This window comes from Gavia stellata, unplaced genomic scaffold (assembly GCF_030936135.1).
Source record: "Gavia stellata isolate bGavSte3 unplaced genomic scaffold, bGavSte3.hap2 HAP2_SCAFFOLD_42, whole genome shotgun sequence".
NCBI lineage: Eukaryota > Metazoa > Chordata > Aves > Gaviiformes > Gaviidae > Gavia > Gavia stellata.
In genome coordinates, this window is record NW_026776913.1 from 1716220 (window position 1) to 1736711 (window position 20492).

General features: G+C 52.9%; 2 protein-coding genes across 2 annotated transcripts; one reads left to right on the plus strand and one right to left on the minus strand.

Annotated features, from left to right (window-relative positions):
• The first annotated feature begins 1467 nt into the window (after nucleotides 1-1467).
• Nucleotides 1468-2403, plus strand: LOC132321474 (olfactory receptor 14C36-like). Its single transcript, XM_059834966.1, has one exon. It carries the CDS (start codon nucleotides 1468-1470, stop codon nucleotides 2401-2403), a length of 936 nt encoding a protein of 311 aa, XP_059690949.1.
• A 9302-nt stretch (nucleotides 2404-11705) lies between these two features.
• On the minus strand, nucleotides 11706-14266 carry LOC132321475 (olfactory receptor 14C36-like). Its single transcript, XM_059834967.1, has 2 exons — nucleotides 13264-14266; nucleotides 11706-11857 (listed from the first exon to the last, which is right to left on the minus strand). The coding sequence occupies exons 1-2, from the start codon at nucleotides 14258-14260 to the stop codon at nucleotides 11706-11708; spliced, it is 1149 nt and encodes a 382-aa protein (XP_059690950.1). The 5' UTR covers nucleotides 14261-14266.
• Between the last annotated feature and the right edge of the window lie 6226 nt (nucleotides 14267-20492).

A 20492-nucleotide genomic window follows, 5' to 3' on the forward strand; every position in this document is an offset into this window, starting at 1 on the left:
CTTCCCAGGAGACTTTTCAGGAAGCACAGCAAGGCAGGGGCTGCCTGAAAGGGAAGGATCCTGGTCTTTCACTCTTCTCCTCTGGGTTGTCTGGGTGGGCGATGGCACATAGAAATTAATCTCTCATTTCCGGAGGAGGCACTGAAATTCCAAGTCTGTTCCTCTTAGAGGTGAATAAAGCGGGGAGTATTGGAAATCACCATGCCGTGGTTACAGACAGCATCAGTGTCACTTTTCCAGCCTCGCCAGGGCTGGTCTGATGTTCCCCTCAGAGCCTGCACACCCAGAGATGCCCCTGGGCAGTGTCCTGCTGCAGGGAGGGCTCTGCAGGGCAGAGCTGAGCAGGCAGCAGGTGGGATGGGCTCTGTGAGCACTGCCAGGGAGGAGACACTGGGGACAGAGAACCAGCTCCTGGCAGGGACAGCTGCAGGCAGCAGAGACAGGGACGGGGTTGGGAGGACACTGCAAACAAGCACAGGGGGAGGGTGCGCTCAGGCAGCTCTCTTTCTGTGTTTCCCTGCAGATGTCTGCTGGGCACTGTCTGCGGGGCAATGAGCTGACTCTCTCTGTAGAACCTCCCATGTGAGGGACCCCCGAGTCTCTGCTTTGCCCGTCCTGCAGGGCTTGCAAGCTGCCCCCCAGAAAGGCGCAGCTCTGCTGTGGGATCCTCGGGAGTGCGGAGCCTTTCCTTGGGGGTCGGCACTCTCCTCGCAGAGGCAGTTGCTTCTCTCTGGGAGGGGTCGTGTCCTGCCCTCTCCATCACACCTCCACCTCTGGGCTGGGCTGGAGAAGAGTTTTCAGAGCTGTCCTTTGAAACAGGACTCCTCTGGTCTCATCAGAGTTCAGGTTTAGCATTTTTTTTTAAAAGAGTTATTTGTTTGTGAAGTCGTCTTCAAGGCAGCACAAGTGAAAGGACAAGGTGGATGGGAAAAGAACTGATAGACACTGCAGCTCTCCTGACTCTGCATTAAGTTACAAATAGCTGAGACCTTTTGCCTGTCCCATCTCAAGACTCTTCACATTTTCAGTCATAAAAAAGAGGATTTCTACCCCTAAAAAAAACACCCGCCAGATGTGATGTTGTAAAAAAAAAAACATAGACAATATTGTCAAAAAGACATGCTAAGCCCCTCTTCCTCAGGCCACGTTCCTCTCAGTCATGAGTGCAGATATTGAACTTTTCCATGAAAGGTGGATTACATCTGACATCCACTGTGATCATCGGAGCTGTCACAAATGAGCTCCCATGTACCCACTGCAGCAGAGCAAAGCTGACTCCTCAGCAGCAGAAGGGCAGAGCTCCTGCTCCTCACAGCACACTCAGCCAGCACAAACTGGAGAATGGAAATGCATTCCAGCTGGGGGGGGTTGCTATGAAAAATGGAGTGGCTTTTCTCAGAGAAATCTGTCCTAATTTTTTCCTGTCTTTTCCTTCTTTGGATAGAGCCCCAGACCAAGAAACAGCAAATGTCCAACAGCAGCTCCATCACCCAGTTCCTCCTCCTGGCATTCGCAGACACGCGGGAGCTGCAGCTCTTGCACTTCTGCCTCTTCCTGGGCATCTACCTGGCTGCCCTCCTGGGTAATGGCCTCATCATCGCTGCCATAGTCTGCAACCACCACCTCCACAGCCCCATGTACTTCTTCCTCCTCAACCTCTCCCTCTTTGACCTGGGCTCCATCTCCACCACTGTCCCCAAAGCCATGGCCAATTCATTCTGGGACACCAGGGCCATTTCCTACTTGGGATGTGCTGCTCAGATGTTTTTCTTTCTGTTCTTGATTGTAGGGGAGTATTGTCTTCTCACTATCATGGCCTACGACCGCTACGTTGCCATCTGCAAACCCCTGCACTATGGGACCCTCCTGGGCAGCAGAGCTTGTGTCCACATGGCAGCAGCTGCCTGGGGCAGTGGGTTGCTCTACGCTGTGCTGCACACAGCCAATACATTTTCACTACCACTCTGCCAAGGCAATGCCTTGGACCAGTTCTTCTGTGAAATCCCACAGATCCTCAAGCTCTCCTGCTCAGACGCCTACCTCAGGGAGGTTGGGCTTATTGTGGTTAGTGCTTGTTTCAGTTTTGGGTGTTTTGTTTTCATTGTGCTGTCCTATGTGCAGATCTTGAGGGCCGTGCTGAGGATCCCCTCTGAGCAGGGACGGCACAAAGCCTTTTCCACGTGCCTCCCTCACCTGGCCGTTGCCTCCCTGTTCCTCAGCACCATCATGTTTTCCTACCTGAAGCCCCCCTCCATCTCCTCCCCATCCCTGGACCTTGTGATGGCAGTTCTGTACTCGGTGATGCCTCCAGCAGTGAACCCCCTCATCTACAGCATGAGGAACCAGGAGCTGAAGGAGGCCCTATGGAAACCGATCCAATGGACATTTCTCCATCAACAATAACCTGCCTCCCCTTCTCTGCGGAGTGCCCAGAGATTCTCTTAGCCCAGGACTGTGCTTTTTGTTTCTCTGATTATCATACCTGGTAGTAATTGCTGGGGTTCATACCACTGCTCTTGCGGCTTGTTCCTGTTGTGTCTGACCCTTTCACCAATGTGTTGAACACTGTGTCACGTCTGGCCTCTCTAATAGCATCTCTGAAATAAAAGGCAGTCTCCTGAGTGCAGTGCCTGACGGCTGAGCTTTCCTTGTAAAGCTCCGGCCAACAACACTCCAAAGGAATTGGACTTTTCAAAGTTTTCTCCTTCTGTTCTCACTGTGTTTGGGGCCATAATCTCAAGTCACACCTGGGACACTAAGAACTTGTCTGAAAACCACCTTCCTGGTGTCCAGAGGCAGTGGAGATGGTGCGTGAGCTCCCAGTCCCCTTCCTCCGGCTGCCAGAGGTATGACAGGGCTGATAGCAGCTGTCAGTGCCTCTGGAAAGGAATGTGGAGGGCTCAGGAGAGGACAGGCACTCTCCATGTGCCCTGGGGTGGGCTGTGAATGGGGACTCAGAAGGTGAAACCCCCTCAGAGGTGCTGGGGAGCAGGGCTGGCAGGGAGCAGAGCGGGGCACTTTTCCATGTCTGCCCACACACCCCAGCCCTGGGGAGGGGCCTTTCTTGCGTGGCCAGCTCCGTCCTCATGCTGGGCTCAGGGTACTGGGGCATGGCCAGCTCTGCCCAGCCTCTCACCTGGGCCAGACCCCCGGATCCCACAGCAGGGCTGTCTGCTGATGGCCCCATGGGACACAACGGAGGTTGTGCAGGGGAGGCAGTGGTGGGGGGCTGCACATAGGGGGCTGCTGGGGGAGCAGGCACAGAGGGCTGCTGTGTGGACTGTGTCGGGGGAGTGTTTCCCTGTCCTTTGATGCTCTCTGGTCCATGCAGCGCCTGCACTGTGGGGCTCTGGGACCATGTGGGGACCACTCAGCTGCAAAGGTCTCATCTTCTTGTCCCACAGTCCCCAGCTCGGTGTCAGCCGACGGGCACTGCCACGGGGCCTCTGTGCTGGGTGTAGGGTGTCTCCTCGTGCCCTGCTCTGAGCCCATGCAGGCACCTGCAGTGCATGTCTTTGCTTGTAGCTGACCACCATGGCCCGCCTGCATGCTCCCAGGACATCCTGACCAGGCTGTCCTTGGAGATGGGTTGTGATGGTGGCTGAGGTGAGCAGCTCTGGTGCAGGCATGATCTGCAGAGCAGCACTCTAGCACCATGTACAGGGGCTTTCCTGAACCAGGGACACCTCAGGGGAGTGGAGAGACCCATCAGGAGCCAGCAGCTAACGTGACAGCAGCCAACGAGTCCTGGGTAGGGCCAGGAGCAAAGGTGGCCAAGCCCCCACACGTATAAAATAAAACCCTAGGGAGTGCCACGAGCAGGGCGGACAAATGGGGTGTGGTGCATCAGAAAGGGCATGGCACGGCACTTTGCGGGGCAGTTCACGTGGAAGGGCGTGCAGGAAGGGCGCTGTAACTCCACTGGCTTGACCAGGGAGATATGGTATCTACCCAGCAGAATGCCATGGCCTCTCTAAACTCTGCATCCACTGTGACTGTCGAGTCTTTGCAGACAGAGCTCCACTGGGAACATGCTGGAAACACACCCTACCTTTCCTGGAACAAGCCTGTCAGGCAGACCGGACACATCATATGGAGGATTCCCTATCCTCTCTCCACCTGACTGAACGCGGTCACTCAAGGGATAGGGGGAAACGGTGACAGGTTCCTGCCTGGCACAACAGACGCATCTCCTCCATCACTACCCCACCTTCCCAGGTGTCCTTGCACAACAGGTACGAGAATCTGCAAGTGGAACCCAACAATGATGAGGATGATGGTTCATCTAGGTTGGAGGTGTCCCCAAGGTTAAGTCAGACTACTCCCTGCGTCAAAACCACTTCCATAAAGAGAAAAAGATGGGCCACTGTCATAGGAGACTCTCTCCTGAGGGGAACAGAAGGCCCAACAGGCAGACTGGACCCACTTCTTAGGGAAGTCTGCTGCCTCCCTAGGGTCTGCGTTAAAGATGTGATGAGAAAACTTCCTACCCTGGTACAGCCCTCACATTATTATCCATTCTTGCTTTTTCATGTCAGCAGCGATGAATCACAGAATCACAGAATCATTAAGGTTGGAAAAGACCTGTAAGATCACCAGGTCCAACCACCACCCCAACACCACCATGCCCACTAAACCATGTCCCGCAGTGCCACGTCCACAGGTTCCTTGAACCCCTCCAGTGCTGGTGACTCCACCACGTCCCTGGGCAGCCTGTTCCAATAAGTTGCAATAAGAAGTCCAAGGGCAATCAAGAGAGAATTCAGGGCCTTGGGACGACTGGTTAAGGGATCAGGAGCACAAGTAGTGCTCTCCTCTGTCCTTCCAGTTGCAGGAAATGATGAAGGAAGAAACAGGAAGAGCCAGCGGATCAATACCTGGCTCTGAGCCTGGTGTCACCAGCAGGATTTGGGGATTTTTGATCATCCGTCGGTCTACACAACACCAGGCCTGCTGTCAACAGATGGGGTACACCTGTCCCAGAAGAGGAAAAGAATCTTTGCCGAGGAGCTAGCAGGGCTCCTTGAAAGAGCCTTAAATTGGATTTGAAGGGGGAAAGGGATAAAACCAGGCTCACTAGAGATAAACCTGGGGGTGGCACACCAATGTTGGAGGGACGCTGTGCTAGCGAGGTCCTTCAGTCTGCTCCACGATGTGCTGAGTACAATGGAGCACATTTGAAGTGTGTTTATACTAATGCGTGCAGCATGCAGAATAAACAAGAGGAACTAGAAGCTTTGGCCCAGTACAGCCAAGGCTGCCCCCAGCCTCCATGTCCCTCACCAGTCCCTCTTTGTTTGTCAGTACTAGGTCCAGTAGAACACCTCTCCTTGTTGGCTCCTCCACCACCTGAGCCAAAAAGTTATCATCAATACACTGGGGGAACCTCCTGGACTGTACATGCCTGGCTGTGAAGCATTCCCAGCAGGTATCAGGGTGAGTGAAATCCCCCATGAGAACAGAGACCTGTGATGGTGAGATGACTCTCAGCTCTCTGTAGAAGGCCTCATCATTTTCCCCACCCTGATCAGGTGGCCTGTAATCAACACCCACAACAGCATCTCTCATGTCAGCCTGCCCCTTAATCCTTACCCACAAGCTCTCAACTCGCTCTTCATCCACCCCCAGGGAGAGCTCGATACATTCCAGTTGCTCTCTCACATAAAGAGCAACTCCACCACCTCCCCTTGCTGGCCTATCTTTCCTAAAAAGAACACAGCCATCCATGACAGCGTTCCAGTCATGTGAGCTATCCCACCATGTCTCAGTCATTGCAATGAGATCATGGCCCTGCGACCGCACACAGATCTCCAATTCTTCCTGTTTATTCCCCGTGCTGCTCGTTCTGGGCGTCACCTCAAAGCACATGGAGGAAAAGAAGGTTATCAGAAGTAGTCAACATGGATTCACCAAGCAAAGTCATGTCTGACCAATCTGATAGCCTCCTACGATGACATGTCTGGATGGATAGATGCAGGGAGGGCAGCGGACATTGTCTGCCTTGGCTTCAGCAAGGCTTTCGACACCGTCTCCCACATCATCCTCAGAGGCAAGCGTAGGAAGTGTGATGGAATGTACAGTGGGGTGGATTTGAAACTGGCTGATAGATAGAGCTCTGAGGGTTGTGATTAGTGGCCCAGAGTCTAGTTAGAGTTCTGTCACAAGTGGTGTTCCTCAGGGGTCAGTACTGGGTCCAGTCCTGTTCAATATATTCAGCAATGACCTGGATGAAGGGATAGAGTGTGCCCTCAGCAAGTTTGCTGATGACACAAAACTGGGAGGAGTGGCGGACACAGAGGAAGGTTGAGCTGCCATTCAGCGTGACCTGGACAGGCTGGAGAGTTGGGCAGAGAGGAACAAGATGAAATTCAGCAAAGGCAAGTGTAGGGCACTGCACCGGGGGCGGAATAACCCCCTGCATCAGCACAGGTTGGGGGCTGAGCTGCTGGAGAGCAGCTCTGTGGAAAGGGACCTGGGAGTCCTGGGGGACAACAGGATGACCACGAGCCACCAATGTGCCCTTGTAGCCAAGAAGGCCAATGGTATCCTGGGCTGCATCCAGAAAAGTGTGGCTAGGAGGCCGAGGGAGGTTATCCTCCCCCTCTACTCTGCCCTGCTGAGGCGCATCTGGAGTGCTGTGTCCAGTTCTGGGCTCCCCGGTTCAAGAAGGACAGGGAGCTGCTGGAGAGAGGACAGCAAAGGGCTACGAAGATGATTAGGGGAGTGGAACAGCTTTCTTAGGAGGAAAGGCTGAGGGACTTGGGTCTTTCTAGACTGGAGAAGAGAAGACTGAGGGGCGATCATATTAATGCTTAGAAATAGTTAAGGGGTGGGTGCCAGGAGGATGGGGCCAGTCTTTTTTCAGTGGTGCCCAGTGACAGGACAAGAGGTAATGGGCACAAACATGGTCATAGGAAGTTCCATCTTAACATGAGGAGGAACTTCTTTCCTTTGAGGGTGTCAGAGCACTGGAACAAGCTGCCCAGAGAGGTTTTGGAGTCTCCTTCTCTGGAGATATTCAAAACTCACATGGAAGCATTCCTGTGCAACCTGCTGTAGGTGAACCTCCTCTCGTGGGGGGGGTTGGACTAGATGATCTCCAGAGGTCCCTTGCAACCCCTCTCATTCTGTGATTCTGTGATTTTCTTGGTGGCTCCTTATCCCCTTCTGCAAGAGGGTGGGGAAAACTCTAGTCAGGTCCATGTTGAAGCTGTTTCCCTGTTGGAGGCAGTGAATGGATTTCTTTTGTCCCTGTCCACCAAATGCAGTATTGGCTGTGAGTGAGGCTGTTGCAGTGGTCAGGAGGGTATTTTTGCCCTCACAGAGATGGCCGTGCCTCCTTTCCATGCAGGACTCAACTTGCTTATCCCCAGCAGAAGGTTTCTTTAGCAGCACTGTGCCCGCTTTCTCCCAGCTCTGAGCTCCTGGGCCCCTTGGGGAGGCAGGAGGAGGGCAGGGCCTGTGGGAACCGGAGTCAGAGGCCAGTAGAGGACAGAGGCCAGCAAGAGGTCACTTCTTCCTGAGACCCCGTACGCAGTGTGGTGTTGTGTATATGTGTTCTGAGCGGTGCTGAGGAGGGGGGATAATGCCCGCTGTGCTGTGTGTGCATCTGTAATGGTGTTGGTATCTGCATGGGGGTGTGTAATGCTATGGATAGCTGCAACGGGATCAGTATCTGCAATGGCCTCTGCATCTGCAGTGGGAAAGAATCTGCCAGGGCATCTGCAAAGGTATCTGCATCTGGAATGCTGTGTGTGCAACTGTCCTGTCAGCTACAGCTCTCCAATGCAGCCATCACTGCGGATGGAGATACCATTATGGATAACATTGCCAATGCTGGTGCAGATGCCACTGCAGATGGAAATACACTTTCAGATGCAATTGCTGATGGAGATGCTATTGAGGATGCAGGTGCCATTGCAGATACCATGGCAGATGCAGACACCATTGGAGATGCAGGTGCCTTTGAAGATTCCTTTGAAGGTACTGGCATCGATGCCACTGGAGATGCCATGGCAGATGCAGATACCATTACAGACACCACCGGAGACGCAGGTGCTGTGTCAGACACCATTGCAGCTGCAGATACCACAGCAGATGGCATTGAAGATGCAAGTCCAGTTTCCGATGCAACTACCGATGGAGACGCCCTTGAAGATGCTGATGCCATTGCAGATACTACATGGCCAGAAATTTAGCGAGCTTCCGCTTATGAGGCAAAGACACTTGCTAAAGTGGACACACATCTTGTTGACTCCACACAGCTATAGAAGATATCACAGTTCAGGGTGTGCACGTACAGCCTACCCTCCCTGCTTCCTAGGAAAAAACCCTTTGAGATCGACCCCTTGCTGAAGCCTTGACCATGGGCAGACACTCGGCTGTGCCTGGTAATCCCCTGCTGCTCCCCTGCCAGGTCCCGGGGCTTCCCCTTACTGGAGGGGTCATGAGTAGATTCAGCTACTGCAATTGAATGGTCATGATTTTACTGATACTTTTTGTCTGTGTCTTCTTGAAAGTGGATCTGCAAATCCGGTTCCTATTTCACGTAATGAAGACTTCCGATGGGATTTTGAGGAAAGGACCGATGGCAGGGAAAGGGAGGACTCAAGTGTGTTTGGGGATGAAATAGGGCTAAAAATAGCTAGTCATGATGAAGGAGGTTGCTGGTAAGTACACTTGTCCAGCCATACCCTGGAACTGATGGCCCCAGCCTGTCCTGCCTTCGTATAAAACTCCATTTCACTACTTCCTGGGGTGAGGGGGATCTCTGCTCGTTGTGTGGAGGTATGAGTCCTCCCACACCAGAGGGGGGACCACAAGTCATAGGAGCTCATGTGCCTGGGGGGCAGCCAAAAGGAGAGACCCAACTGCATGCATATCATGTGGATGTGCGTGTCAGTGTGTGTAACTGCTAGCCCACATCAGGCTGGAGTAGCCAGTGAGTAGGATAAGGGGCCTGGGAGCCAGGTACCAGAGAGACGTTAAGTCTGGACCGCATGCCAGAGAGCGCCGAGGCTCTGGGAGTTGACTCCTGGAGGGAGCAGGTGGTCCAAAGCATCGCCTGGAGAAACTGTGGGGTCTTGGGGCTATGGTACTGGTAAGGCCATAGGTCTGGACCAGGAGGGGAAGTGGTCCTTTACATGCCCCGGCAAGTACCTCAGATACAGCTCTCGAGGGGGCACTGGCTGCTTATGGTCAGACCCCGGAGCTCTGCCTGAAAACCTGGGAACTGCTCTCAATACTTTAAAAAAAGAAAGAAAAAAAACCCAGCACCTTTTTACCAGCTGCAATGTTTCAGTACTTTCAATAAAATGTCACTGTATTTTCTATCCTGCCAAAATGGGACTTTTGAGACTGTGTATTAATTGCAGGAGAAGAAATCCTGATCTTGCCCTGTGCTTGCATTGCCAGTACTCTGTCTGTCATGCTGCGTATTTAATCTCCCTAACCTTCCAGGTGTTTCTGCCTGTCCTGATCAAACTCCCCACGTCGGAAGTCATCTCTTCAGAAAACGATCTGGACATACGCACTTTCCACTGTTCTCCAGGGTTTTCCGCCTCTTACTCTTTGATCATTCAGATCCCTCTCACATATCACCCTGCTTTGAGCTCCAGGGAGGTAAAGCGTCATTGTCTTTCAGTCCTCTCTTGTCTTTCAGTACTCTCCCTCATAGTCCCTATAGGCAACTCTTCAACTGGGGTGGTGAACCTCGTTGGAAGCTGCTAAAAATAACCATACAGCTGAGAAGTGTGTTTATTGTGGATTAAGTTCTCTTCTGTTTTACTTTTTCTTCTTTTTTCTTTCCCCCAATTAAAGAACCCTGTTTCCATGCAGTTCTCCACGGAGAGCAGGCAGGAATTGCTGCAAAGCAGCTGTAATATTCAGCTGCAGACTTTGGTGGAGAAGTCTGATGTAAAGAAAAGTGATGCAAGTCCCTGGTGGCCAACGAGATCAATGGCAGGGTTGGAGAGGTGAGGAGCAAGGTTGTCCATACCGTGTCTGGCCTCAAGGGACTGCTTTTCCTACCTGTCCACACCTCTTTAGGAGACACTCTGCATCCATATCAACTGGAGAATTCTCCTATCACATCTTCAGATTGCTCATTGAAAAGGATGAGCTAGCTATGCTACTTCAGGGTAGGTGCCTACCTCTCTAATTGGCTATACAAATGTTGAAGACCTGAAGAAAACTATAGAAGAGGCATAGCTCGTTAGCGCTTTCTGCATTTTAATGAGCCCCATGGTGTATGTAGTGCTGAGTCCAGGAGCCTCAGGTACTGAGAAGAGACTGAACAATCCCCTCAAGGAGACAAAGGCAGAAGACAAACCTAAAATACTCTGAAGCATTACTGGGCCCCACTGAGGGCCATTACTGACAAAGCCTCCCCAGGGACTCGTTAGAGCCGATAACTGGAGGCTGTGATTGCAGGTAGGCAAAGGCACTGTGCAGGTGGCTCTGATGCTGACAAAGCCCTTGGATTGTTACATGGAGCACAAAGGCCAAGCCCTGACCCCCGGCCCATGGGAAGGGGGATCCTGTCCCTCACACGTGGGTCAGGGCCCTTCCTGGGCCAGTGGATGTGGGGTCTGCAATGCCCAGTGCAGGAAAATGGAACAACACTCCCAGCTTCCCCATGGGGTTGCAAGGAGGAAATGAGGCTCCAGTGCCATGAGGACAACATGTCTTCTCACAGCCCTTGGTGGCACAGACAACTGCCATAGCCCAGAGGACAAAGACCTGGGTTCTGTTCATGCCTTCCAGCCTGGCCAGCGCCCTTGGCAGTTTCCATCGCAGGCTGTCCCACACCTGCCCCTGTTTTCCTGCAGCCTGTAGACATCCATCTTGCTTCTCCACCTTGCTCTCCCCTGGACATTTCTCTGCCTTCACTGACGTCTCCCCACCCTCACTGGCCGTTCGTTGAAACACAAAGCCACGGTCTAATCACCAACTCTCACTGGGTGACCTCTTGCACCACAGCTCTACCCTTCGAGTGACATTTCTTCTTCCTCATGTCCAGGCTCCACTTTCCAAGCTGCACTTTGTAGCAGCTTTTCTCTCTCCTGCTTTTTCCCACCTCCAAGGAAAGCTCAAAATTCTCAGAAAGCACCCTTCAAGCAGGCGACCTAACTCATCAGCCTTCTTGTGGCCTTTCACCTGAGCTGACAAAAGTAACCTCACCGTGATCTTCTAAACCACGTGCCTTTTCCCTGGCCTTTCAGCTTCTTGGATACACACAAACGAGCCCTATGCCTGCTGCTGTCCCGTCAGGTACTCAGGCAGAAGGCACATGCCAACCCATATCCATGCCCTCTTCCTGGATGGGGCTCCACCATGTGGGGGGATAATAAGGACATTCAAGAGTCTTGGCCCAAATGCTAATCACTGAGGGATTCTGGGTATGACTGGCTTCTAAAAAGACTTTGTACTGCTGATGACATTTGGGCCTCACCATCCAGCCAACTTCCCACCCACCCTACCATCCACTTCTTCATCCTGGAGAGCATCAATCCGGCTCTAAGGAGACTCTGGGAGATGATGTCAAAGGCCTTGCAAAAGGCCAGGTACACAACGTGCCCTCGTTTCCCCTAACCATTCTGCTTCAGCAATGCCTTTCTTGTCCTTCAAGGGCCTGGAGATGGCTGCAGGACAACTTTCCCCATGTCCTCCTAGAGTCTGAGGTAGGCAGGCCACTTGCAATTCTGTCAATCCTCATCCCTGCCCTTCTTGAAGAGGGGTTTGACGTCTGCTTTTTCCAAGGACCACAGAACCTCCATGATTGCTCCGGCACTTTTGAGGTCACAATCCGGAATCACAGGCAAGGGTGACGTAGCAGACAGGAGCACTTGCAATGAGCCTGTCCAAGGCAGCTGAGATGAATGTCGCTGGGAAAATGGAAATTTGTTCTTGGAGTCACACACAGAAATGTCAGAGCTCTGCCAGGTGCCCATGTCTCAGCTGGGCTCTTGCACTCCTCGTACACACACGGGTGATCAGAGAGAGGAGTCCTTGCCTTGCACGTGCAGAGGCAGTGCACTGCAGCAGTCACAGTGTCAATCTGACCTCCTGCTGCTGCTCCCAGAGGCTGGGAGGCACCTCAGCCCTGCGGTGTATCGCCCTGCTCTGCACTCGTCTGAGATGCTCCACGGCATGAGGAATGGACACGGGGACGTCCGTTCAATGAAGCACATCCCAGTGCTGCATCCAGGTGCTTTCCCAGGGGATGTTACTCTCAAAGTGAGAAGTGACCTCGAGAGACTGTCTGTCCCACAGGCCTTCATGGCACCCCCAGGAAGAGCTGATGGCATTTGTGCTCACTCGGGTTCATCTCCCCACACGCACACCATGTGCATGCTTACGTCTCGTCTGTACAATGCAAACCTGGACTTCTGACCTGGTCATTCGGTGTCCCTCTGTGGAGGGACAAGCAACCTCTCCGAGCTGGGCTGAGAGGCCATTGTGGAAATGGTGGTGGTTATTGGCTGGTGTGTGACCACTGCCCTGGGGCAGCTGCCCGGGGTGTCCAGCGAACACGGGCACAGGTCAGACCCTGCTCTGCTGGTCCTCCATGTCTCTGACTGGTCCCACAGCAGGAAATGGAGGCCAGTGAGAATGTCCATCCAGCCGGCACGCTGAGGAGATCTCCGCTCCAGGCAACTTGCAGCCCCAGGTGCCAAACTTGGTCCCCAGGATGGCATGAGAGAATTGGCCCAGGGGATCCTCAGGAAGGGCCTTTTGCCCCAGGGACAGGGCAGCCTGCCCCCAGCTGCCACCCTCAGCAAAGGGTTTCTCTTTCCATGTCTCCCCCGCACACACACAGTGCCCTGCTCTTCTCCTCGCACTGGCCAGTCACCCCTGCACCCCCTCCCCAGGCTCCCCACAGCCTCCGAGCTGGCGGCGTTGCTCTGAAGAGCAAGCAGGCTGTAGTTCCCAGGGCCATGGGGTGAGTCCACAGGGTCATGCTGGTCATGCTGGGAGGCAGACCCAGCTCCCGGTGACTACTGCCCCCTTCACCTCAGCACACAGACACTGCCCCACGTCTCCAGAGAAGATCTCAAAGAAAGGATCTCAGGCAAACCACCTGGAGCAGGGTCCTTTATTTTGTTTAAACACACAGCTCCCAATTTACACAAAGTCTCTGGGTCACAGAGGACAGGCAGATACTGAAATAGAAATAGGATGAAGAATGACTTCCTTTTTGTGGACAGCATTAATACAACCAAGAAAAGCTAAAAACCAAAGAAACCAAACCAAACAACCTACCAAAGAGAGTCTGGGCATGTAATGAGTTATGTGACAAGTGATATGCAGAAGATGGGCGGTTCATTGCTGCTTCTGAAAAGCAACCAGTCATGAGTTTCCTTAGGGCATCCTTGAGCTCCTGGTTCCTCATGCTGTAGATGAGGGGGTTCACTGCTGGAGGCACCACCGAGTACAGAACTGCCATCACCAGGTCCAGGGATGGGGAGGAGATGGAGGGGGGCTTTAGGTGGGCAAACATGATAGTGCTGATGAACAGGGAGACCACAGCCAGGTGAGGGAGGCACGTGGAAATGGCTTTGTGCCGTCCCTGCTCTGAGGGGATCCTCAGCACGGTCCTCAAGATCTGCACATAGGACAGCACAATGAAAACAAAACACCCAAAACTAAAACAAGCACTAACCACAATAAACCCAACCTCCCTGAGGTACAAGTCTGAGCAGGAGAGCTTGAGGATCTGTGGAATTTCACAGAAGAACTGGTCCAAGGCATTACCTTGGCAGAGAGGTAGTGAAAATGTATTGGCTGTGTGCAGCACAGCATAGAAAAAAATACTGCCCCAGGCAGCTGCTGCCATGTGGACACAAGCTCTGCTGCCCAGGAGGGTCCCATAGTGCAGGGGTTTGCAGATGGCAATGTAGCGGTCGTAGGCCATGATGGTGAGAAGATAAAACTCTGCTGACATGAAAAGGACAAACAGAAAGACTTGAGCAGCACATCCTGCAAAGGAGATGGCCCTGGTGTCCCAGAGGGAATTGGCCATGGCTTTGGGGACAGTGGTGGAGATGGAGCCCAGGTCGATGACAGAAAGGTTGAGAAGGAAGAAGTACATGGGGGTGTGGAGGTGGTGGTCGCAGACTATGGCGGTGATGATGAGGCCATTGCCCAGGAGGGCAGCCAGGTAGATGCCCAGGAAGAGGCAGAAGTGCAAGAGCTGCAGCTCCCGCGTATCTGCGAATGCCAGGAGGAGGAACTGGGTGATGGAGCTGCTGTTGGACATTTTCTGTCTCTTGGTCTGGGGGCTCTGTCCAAAAAAGGAAAAAACAGGAAAAATTAGGACAGATTTCTCTGAGAAAACCCACTCCATTTTTCATCGCAACCCCACGCAGTTGGAATACATTTCCATTCTCTAGTTTGTGCTGGCTGAGTGTGCTGTGAGGAGCAGGAGCTCTGCCCTTCTGCTGCTGAGGAGTCAGCTTTGCTCTGCTGCAGTGGGTACATGGGAGCTGACTTGTGACATCTCTGATGTTCACAGGGCATGTCAGATGTAATCCATCTTTCATGGAAAAGTTCAATATCTGCACTCATGACATGGAAGAATGTGGGCTGTGAAAGAGAGGCTCAGCATGACTTTCTTATAACTTTGTCTGTGTTTTTTCACAGGGCTGCAGTGTCCATCAGTCCTTTTCCCATCTGCCCTGTGTTTTCATTTTGCCGCCTTGAAGACGACTTCACACACAAATTACTCTTTTAAAAAAACCCTAAACCTGGACTCTGATGAGACCAGAGGAGTCCTGTTTCAAAGAACAGCTCTGCAAACTCTTCTCCAGCCCAGCCCAGAGGTGGAGGTGTGATGGAGAGGGCAGGACACGACCCCTCCCAGAGAGAAGCAACTGACTCTGCGAGGAGAGTGCCGACCCCCAAGGAAAGGCTCCGCACTCCCGAGGATCCCACAGCAGAGCTGCGCCTTTCTGGGGGGCAGCTTGCAAGCCCTGCAGGACAGGCAAAGCAGAGACTCGGGGGTCCCTCACATGGGAGGTTCTACAGAGAGAGTCAGCTCATTGCCCCGCAGACAGTGCCCAGCAGACATCTGCAGGGAAACACAGAAAGAGAGCTGCCTGAGCGCACCCTCCCCCTGTGCTCGTTTGCAGTGTCCTCCCAACCCCGTCCCTGTCTCTGCTGCCTGCAGCTGTCCCTGCCAGGAGCTGGTTCTCTGTCCCCTGTGTCTCCTCCCTGGCAGTGCTCACAGAGCCCATCCCACCTGCTGCCTGCTCAGCTCTGCCCTGCAGAGCCCTCCCTGCAGCAGGACACTGCCCAGGGGCATCTCTGGGTGTGCAGGCTCTGAGGGGAACATCAGACCAGCCCTGGCGAGGCTGGAAAAGTGACACTGATGCTGTCTGTGACCACGGCATGGTGATTTCCAATACTCCCCGCTTTATTCACCTCTAAGAGGAACAGACTTGGAATTTCAGTGCCTCCTCCAGAAATGAGAGATTAATTTCTATGTGCCATTGCCCACCCAGACAACCCAGAGGAGAAGAGTGAAAGACCAGGATCCTTCCCTTTCAGGCAGCCCCTGCCTTGTTGTGCTTCCTGAAAAGTCTCCTGGGAAGATCCTGCAGTGATGTGGAGCTGTGAGCAGCTCTGACCCACACAGCACCCTCTCAACAGCAGAAGCACCCTGCCATTGCACTGGTCTCTCCTTCCACCCCCAGCTTCTCCCCACAGCGCCGTGGGGAGCTCCCCGGGCAGGCTGAGTGCTGACCCTGGCAGGCGGCAGAGTCCCTGCCCCAGCACCCAGCCCCGGGGGTGCAGGGACCCTGCTCGGAAGGACAGCCCTGGGCACCCCTGGCTGCACACCCACCTTCACACCCTGCAGCCGTCCCTGGCAGAAGGCAGCCCTCATGCCCTGTCCCTCTCATGGTGCAGCAGGGAAGCCCTGCTCTGGGGCACCTCCTCCTCCTCTATACAGGAGTGAGATTCCTGGGTACCATGCCAGCTTTACGAGAGCCCTCCATGAACTGCAACTGCATTGCCCTGCAGCCAGAGACTTACCGTGTCAAGGGCTGTGAAGATTTCTCCTCCAGTGAGCTCGCCTCTGTCCTCCCACCCCAGACTGCCTTTAACCTCTCTCTGCCTTGATCCTCTCCCCTCGGTGCCTGCAGGCAGTGCCCTCAGCCCTGCTGCGCTCTGCAGAGGAGCTGCTCCTGGGCAGAGCTGTCTCTCCGCAGTGCTGCCCGCTTGCCATGAGCTCCCTCCATCCCAGGAGCCCGGCCCAGCTCAGCAGCAGAGGAGCAGCCCAAGGCGGCACTTTCTCTGCCCCTCGGGGCTCCCCCCAGGGGTCCCTGGGGCTCCAGGGGAACCTGCTGTGAAACAGGCTGAAGCAATCACTGAGGTTCCCTCCCGCAGCTGGGGAGAGACACTTCTTCCCAGCACTGACATTTCCCTGCTGAGAGACAGACTCATGCCTAAATATCACCTTTTCTTGGCCCATCTTTAGACAGGACAGCCAGACAGGGACAGGCAGGGATCTCCTTTACCCCTGCTGAGGGAAGGGATGCAGCTGAGCCCGACAAGGCATCTCATCCTGGGTTTGGAGTGCTGGGGCTGGAAGGGCACTCAGCTCCCTCCCATGCACACCACAGACCCACAGCAGGTGGGATTCCTCCTGCCCCCCTTCAGGTGGACACACAATAGGCACCTGCATGTGAGCTCCTGCTCTCAGCTCCCATGGTAATTAACGGAGCTGGAGGCCAGGAGTGAGCTGTTCAGATGCAGTTGTCTGGTGACATCTGAGGTGCCAGAGGTGGTCAAAGATGTGTGCCAGTAATAGAGACAGATTGAAGGTACGTGCAGGCTGATGTAGAGACAGGCCAACATCTGGGGCATCTTCTTGGAGGCTCTTGGGAATTTCCTTTGGCCAACTGAAAGGACAGCTGCTGCCCAAATTAAGGGCAACTGAACCTGTCCCTACTCGTTATGTTCAGCTCAGCCTATAGCGATATTCATAGGATGGAATGGAGTCGTATGCGATAGGGAGAGCTCCATCTCTTTCTTCCTCTCCTCCAGGTGTTGGGTTTACTAGATCTTCACTGACTGTATTGGCAGCTGTCTCGTGTTCATCCCCACATTGTGGTACAGAATTCAAGGCAGCTGCTCAATGTAATGTTCAAATCCAGGCCCACAGAGCTACATGAGATGCCAGGGCTGGCAAGAAGATCACAGGACCAACAGGAAAGCAATTCCCATTCAGGGTGGGTGCGTGACAATACACCCCAGTTAGCATCGCAGAGAATGCGATTTGGTGCCTGTGTGCCATTTACTGTTGCCATCACTCAGAGGCATCAGTCATCAGATATCATCAGAGAGGCAAAGTCTGTCCCTTCTCTGCCCAATAGCTGCAGGTATTGCGTGAACACAAAGCACATCACACAGGGATCTTTATTCACTCCCTTGATGATACAGACCAGGAACAGAACAATCCTTTTCTCAGTGTGCCTGCACACATCTTGTCTTCATGGGCCGCATCCTCCAAGAACAGCAATGGTCCATATCAAAACTCAATTGACACTCAAAAGGGAATTCAAGGGCACTAAGATGACCTGTTGCTGCTTCAGGAAGAGTTAAGGAAGAGACAGAGAGACTGTGGAACCACTGCTAAGTTTAGTAAGAGTAGGTGTAGATGGATCTGAGATGCTCTGTGTCCCCTTTGCCTCAGTTTCCACCAGCAAGGTCTCCCAGGCCTTTGTGCTTTGAGGCAGGGCTCTGGAGGAGAACAACCAGCTGTGAATGGGGATGAAGCCGGGGGTTACCTGAGCAAACTGCACACCTACCAGTCCATTGGAGTGTGCTGGAGAGCTCTTCACCAGTAGATCCATTATGATCCCAGTAAGGAAGGTACTTAAAATGCAGTTAGGTCGAGGATTAGAAGGAGAGAATAGTATAGGTAATCTTTTACCCAGTTAGGTGGTGGGATGCCTAGGTGGTGTAGCATCAGATGGGACTCCCAGCATGTGCAGCACGCCATGCAGACCCCATCCAGAGAAGACAGTCTCCCGTTTCGGTCCTTCAAACTCTTACCGTATTCCCTTACGAGGAAACTACTCTATTCCTCTTCCCCACAGTCAGTCAGAAATGATGTTCTCATGAGACCTTCCTGCTGCATTGTCAGACAGAGACAAGGCCATGCAGGTGCCATGATGGCCGGTACCGAGTGGGAGCTGCTCGATGCACAATGGTCTTCTGGTCAGGATCAGTGATCAGGTTTCCCTGTGAGAAGTCTACGCTCCACCCCGGTGCCACGGCTGAGGTGCTGCAGCCCAAATGTGCATGGCCAGGAGGAGCTGGAGCACAGGCAGGAGGAGCTGAAGCCCCAGGACTTGCCACTCTACTGTGATGGTTTGGGATTAAATGAGATGTGGTGGCACAGCTTCCTGAGCTGGGGTGCTGCAGTGGAGGGATACATGCTCTGATGGAGAAGGTGACAGATGGACGAGAATCGGGGGGAAGCACCCTCTGTGAAGGAGCAGCTAGGATATATGGAGCTCCTCTATGAGATGGGCAACAGGTTGGGACAGTTTCTGTGAGTGAGGATGAGAAGAGAAGTCATTAAGGGTGACATGGTATCGGCACTCATAGCCTACTTTGTCAGGGAGAGGAAACAGCAGAAGTCGTCTCTCAGCAAGCCGAGGAAGTCTCCAGGTTAAGGAGCAGGTTCCTGTGGGGGACTGTAAGTGCCCTGGCATTCCCTGGCCAGGCAAAGCGACAGGATGGCGGCAGCCTGGAGGCTCCTGGGACAAGTTCCTAACAGAGCTGCCAGGTGGGCCAACAAGGGGGATGCTCACCTGGAGGTGGTACTGGCAAACAAGGAAATAGTGGGGTCCCAGGTGTCAAAGGAAGGCCAGCAGCAGAGCACAGGCTGGTGGACTCCAGAGGTGAAGACTTTGATGTATGGGGAGACTGATCCAGGTGGTGCCGTGGGAAGCAGCTCTGAAGGGGGAAGGAGCTCAGGAAATGTGATAGGCCTTGCAGGACAGCCTCTTCCGAGCACAAGAAGGATCTCTCTGAATACCTATGGAAAAGAAACATTCATCTGTTGGCCAACATTGCTATGACGGCCAACAGCATCCTGGTTTGTATCAGAAACAGTGTGGCCGGCAGGACTAGGGAAGTGATTGTCCCCCTGTAGAGAGGTGGGTGCTGGTCTCTTCTCCCAAGTGACAAGTGATAGGAGAAGAGGAAACAGCCACAAGTTGTGCCAGGGGAAGTTTAGACTGAATATTAGGAAAAATTTCTTCACTGAAAAGGTTGTCAGACAGTGGAACAGGCTGCCATGGGACGTGGTTGAGTCACCATCGCTGGAGGTTTTTAAAAGACCTGTGGATGAGGCGCTTAGGGACATGGTTTAGTGGTGGACTTAGCAGGGTTAAGTTTATGGTTGGACTTGATGATCTTAAACGTCGTTTCCAACCTAAACCATTCTATGAATCAATGATTCTATGATCCTTGTACAGAGTCCGCACATAACTGCCATGCATCGATGCCACCATTACAGAAATGTAGACAAGGCATTTGACCAGGTTGTTGAACCCTGGAATCGGTATGCCATGCCTCCTGTGCTTGCCGCAAGCACCTAAGCTTTTTTGCAGAGAAGTGTGAGTCCTCTTTAGGTGTCCTGCCTGTCTCCCGCCCCATGCTGTGCTTTAGGCTGTGAAGAGAATCAAAACCAACTTTATGACTAGGTTAGCTTAATTTTACATGCTGAAATGCAGGGCAGATGAAGGGAGCTCTGAGATTCCAGGCTCTCTGCCGCCCAGTTAGGGCTTCAGAGAATGGAAATGCAGGAAATCTTCTTGTGCCAGTGTACACCACATCATAATTTTGCCTTCCTTTATACATTTAACTGACCTGGGATCCGCCCATTGGCTGCCTTTGGTTAAAAAAGAAACTATATTTCTCTTCCACCTCCCCCTTCTCAAAAAAGCAGAGAAAAAAGATATGGAGCATGGATTACTTAAAGGCAATACAGTAATCTTTAAATTATAAGAGAGAGGAAAGATAGTACAACGAATCCCAAAACATCCTTGAGAGCTTCCTTATTTTCACTTGTCTCCAAAGCTCAGCTTGCTTAGGTCTTGAAAGGACGACCTCAAATCTCTGCAACCCAAATCCCTCCAAAGTCCTCTTAGCAAAGGTCTTTTAGCCGAGGACACTTCTGCCTGTCACTTCAGCACACTGTCCAATCTCTCTTTTTCAGTTCGGTGACGTCAAGGTACTCCATTGCAACGCCTTCCCTACAAAAGTCTTCTCTCCATGCTGATCCCACTTGGATCATGCCATGTTATGTACAGCTCCATCCTCCGCTTGCAGAGCTCCATTGGATGGGCAATTTTCCATTTCTTTCATGCCCATTCACCTTCACAACATTTTCTCTTGCATGCATACCACATATTGTCTGAAGCAGCACATTTACCCCCCACAGCTTCATTCATTTCCAGATGCAGGCTGAGATA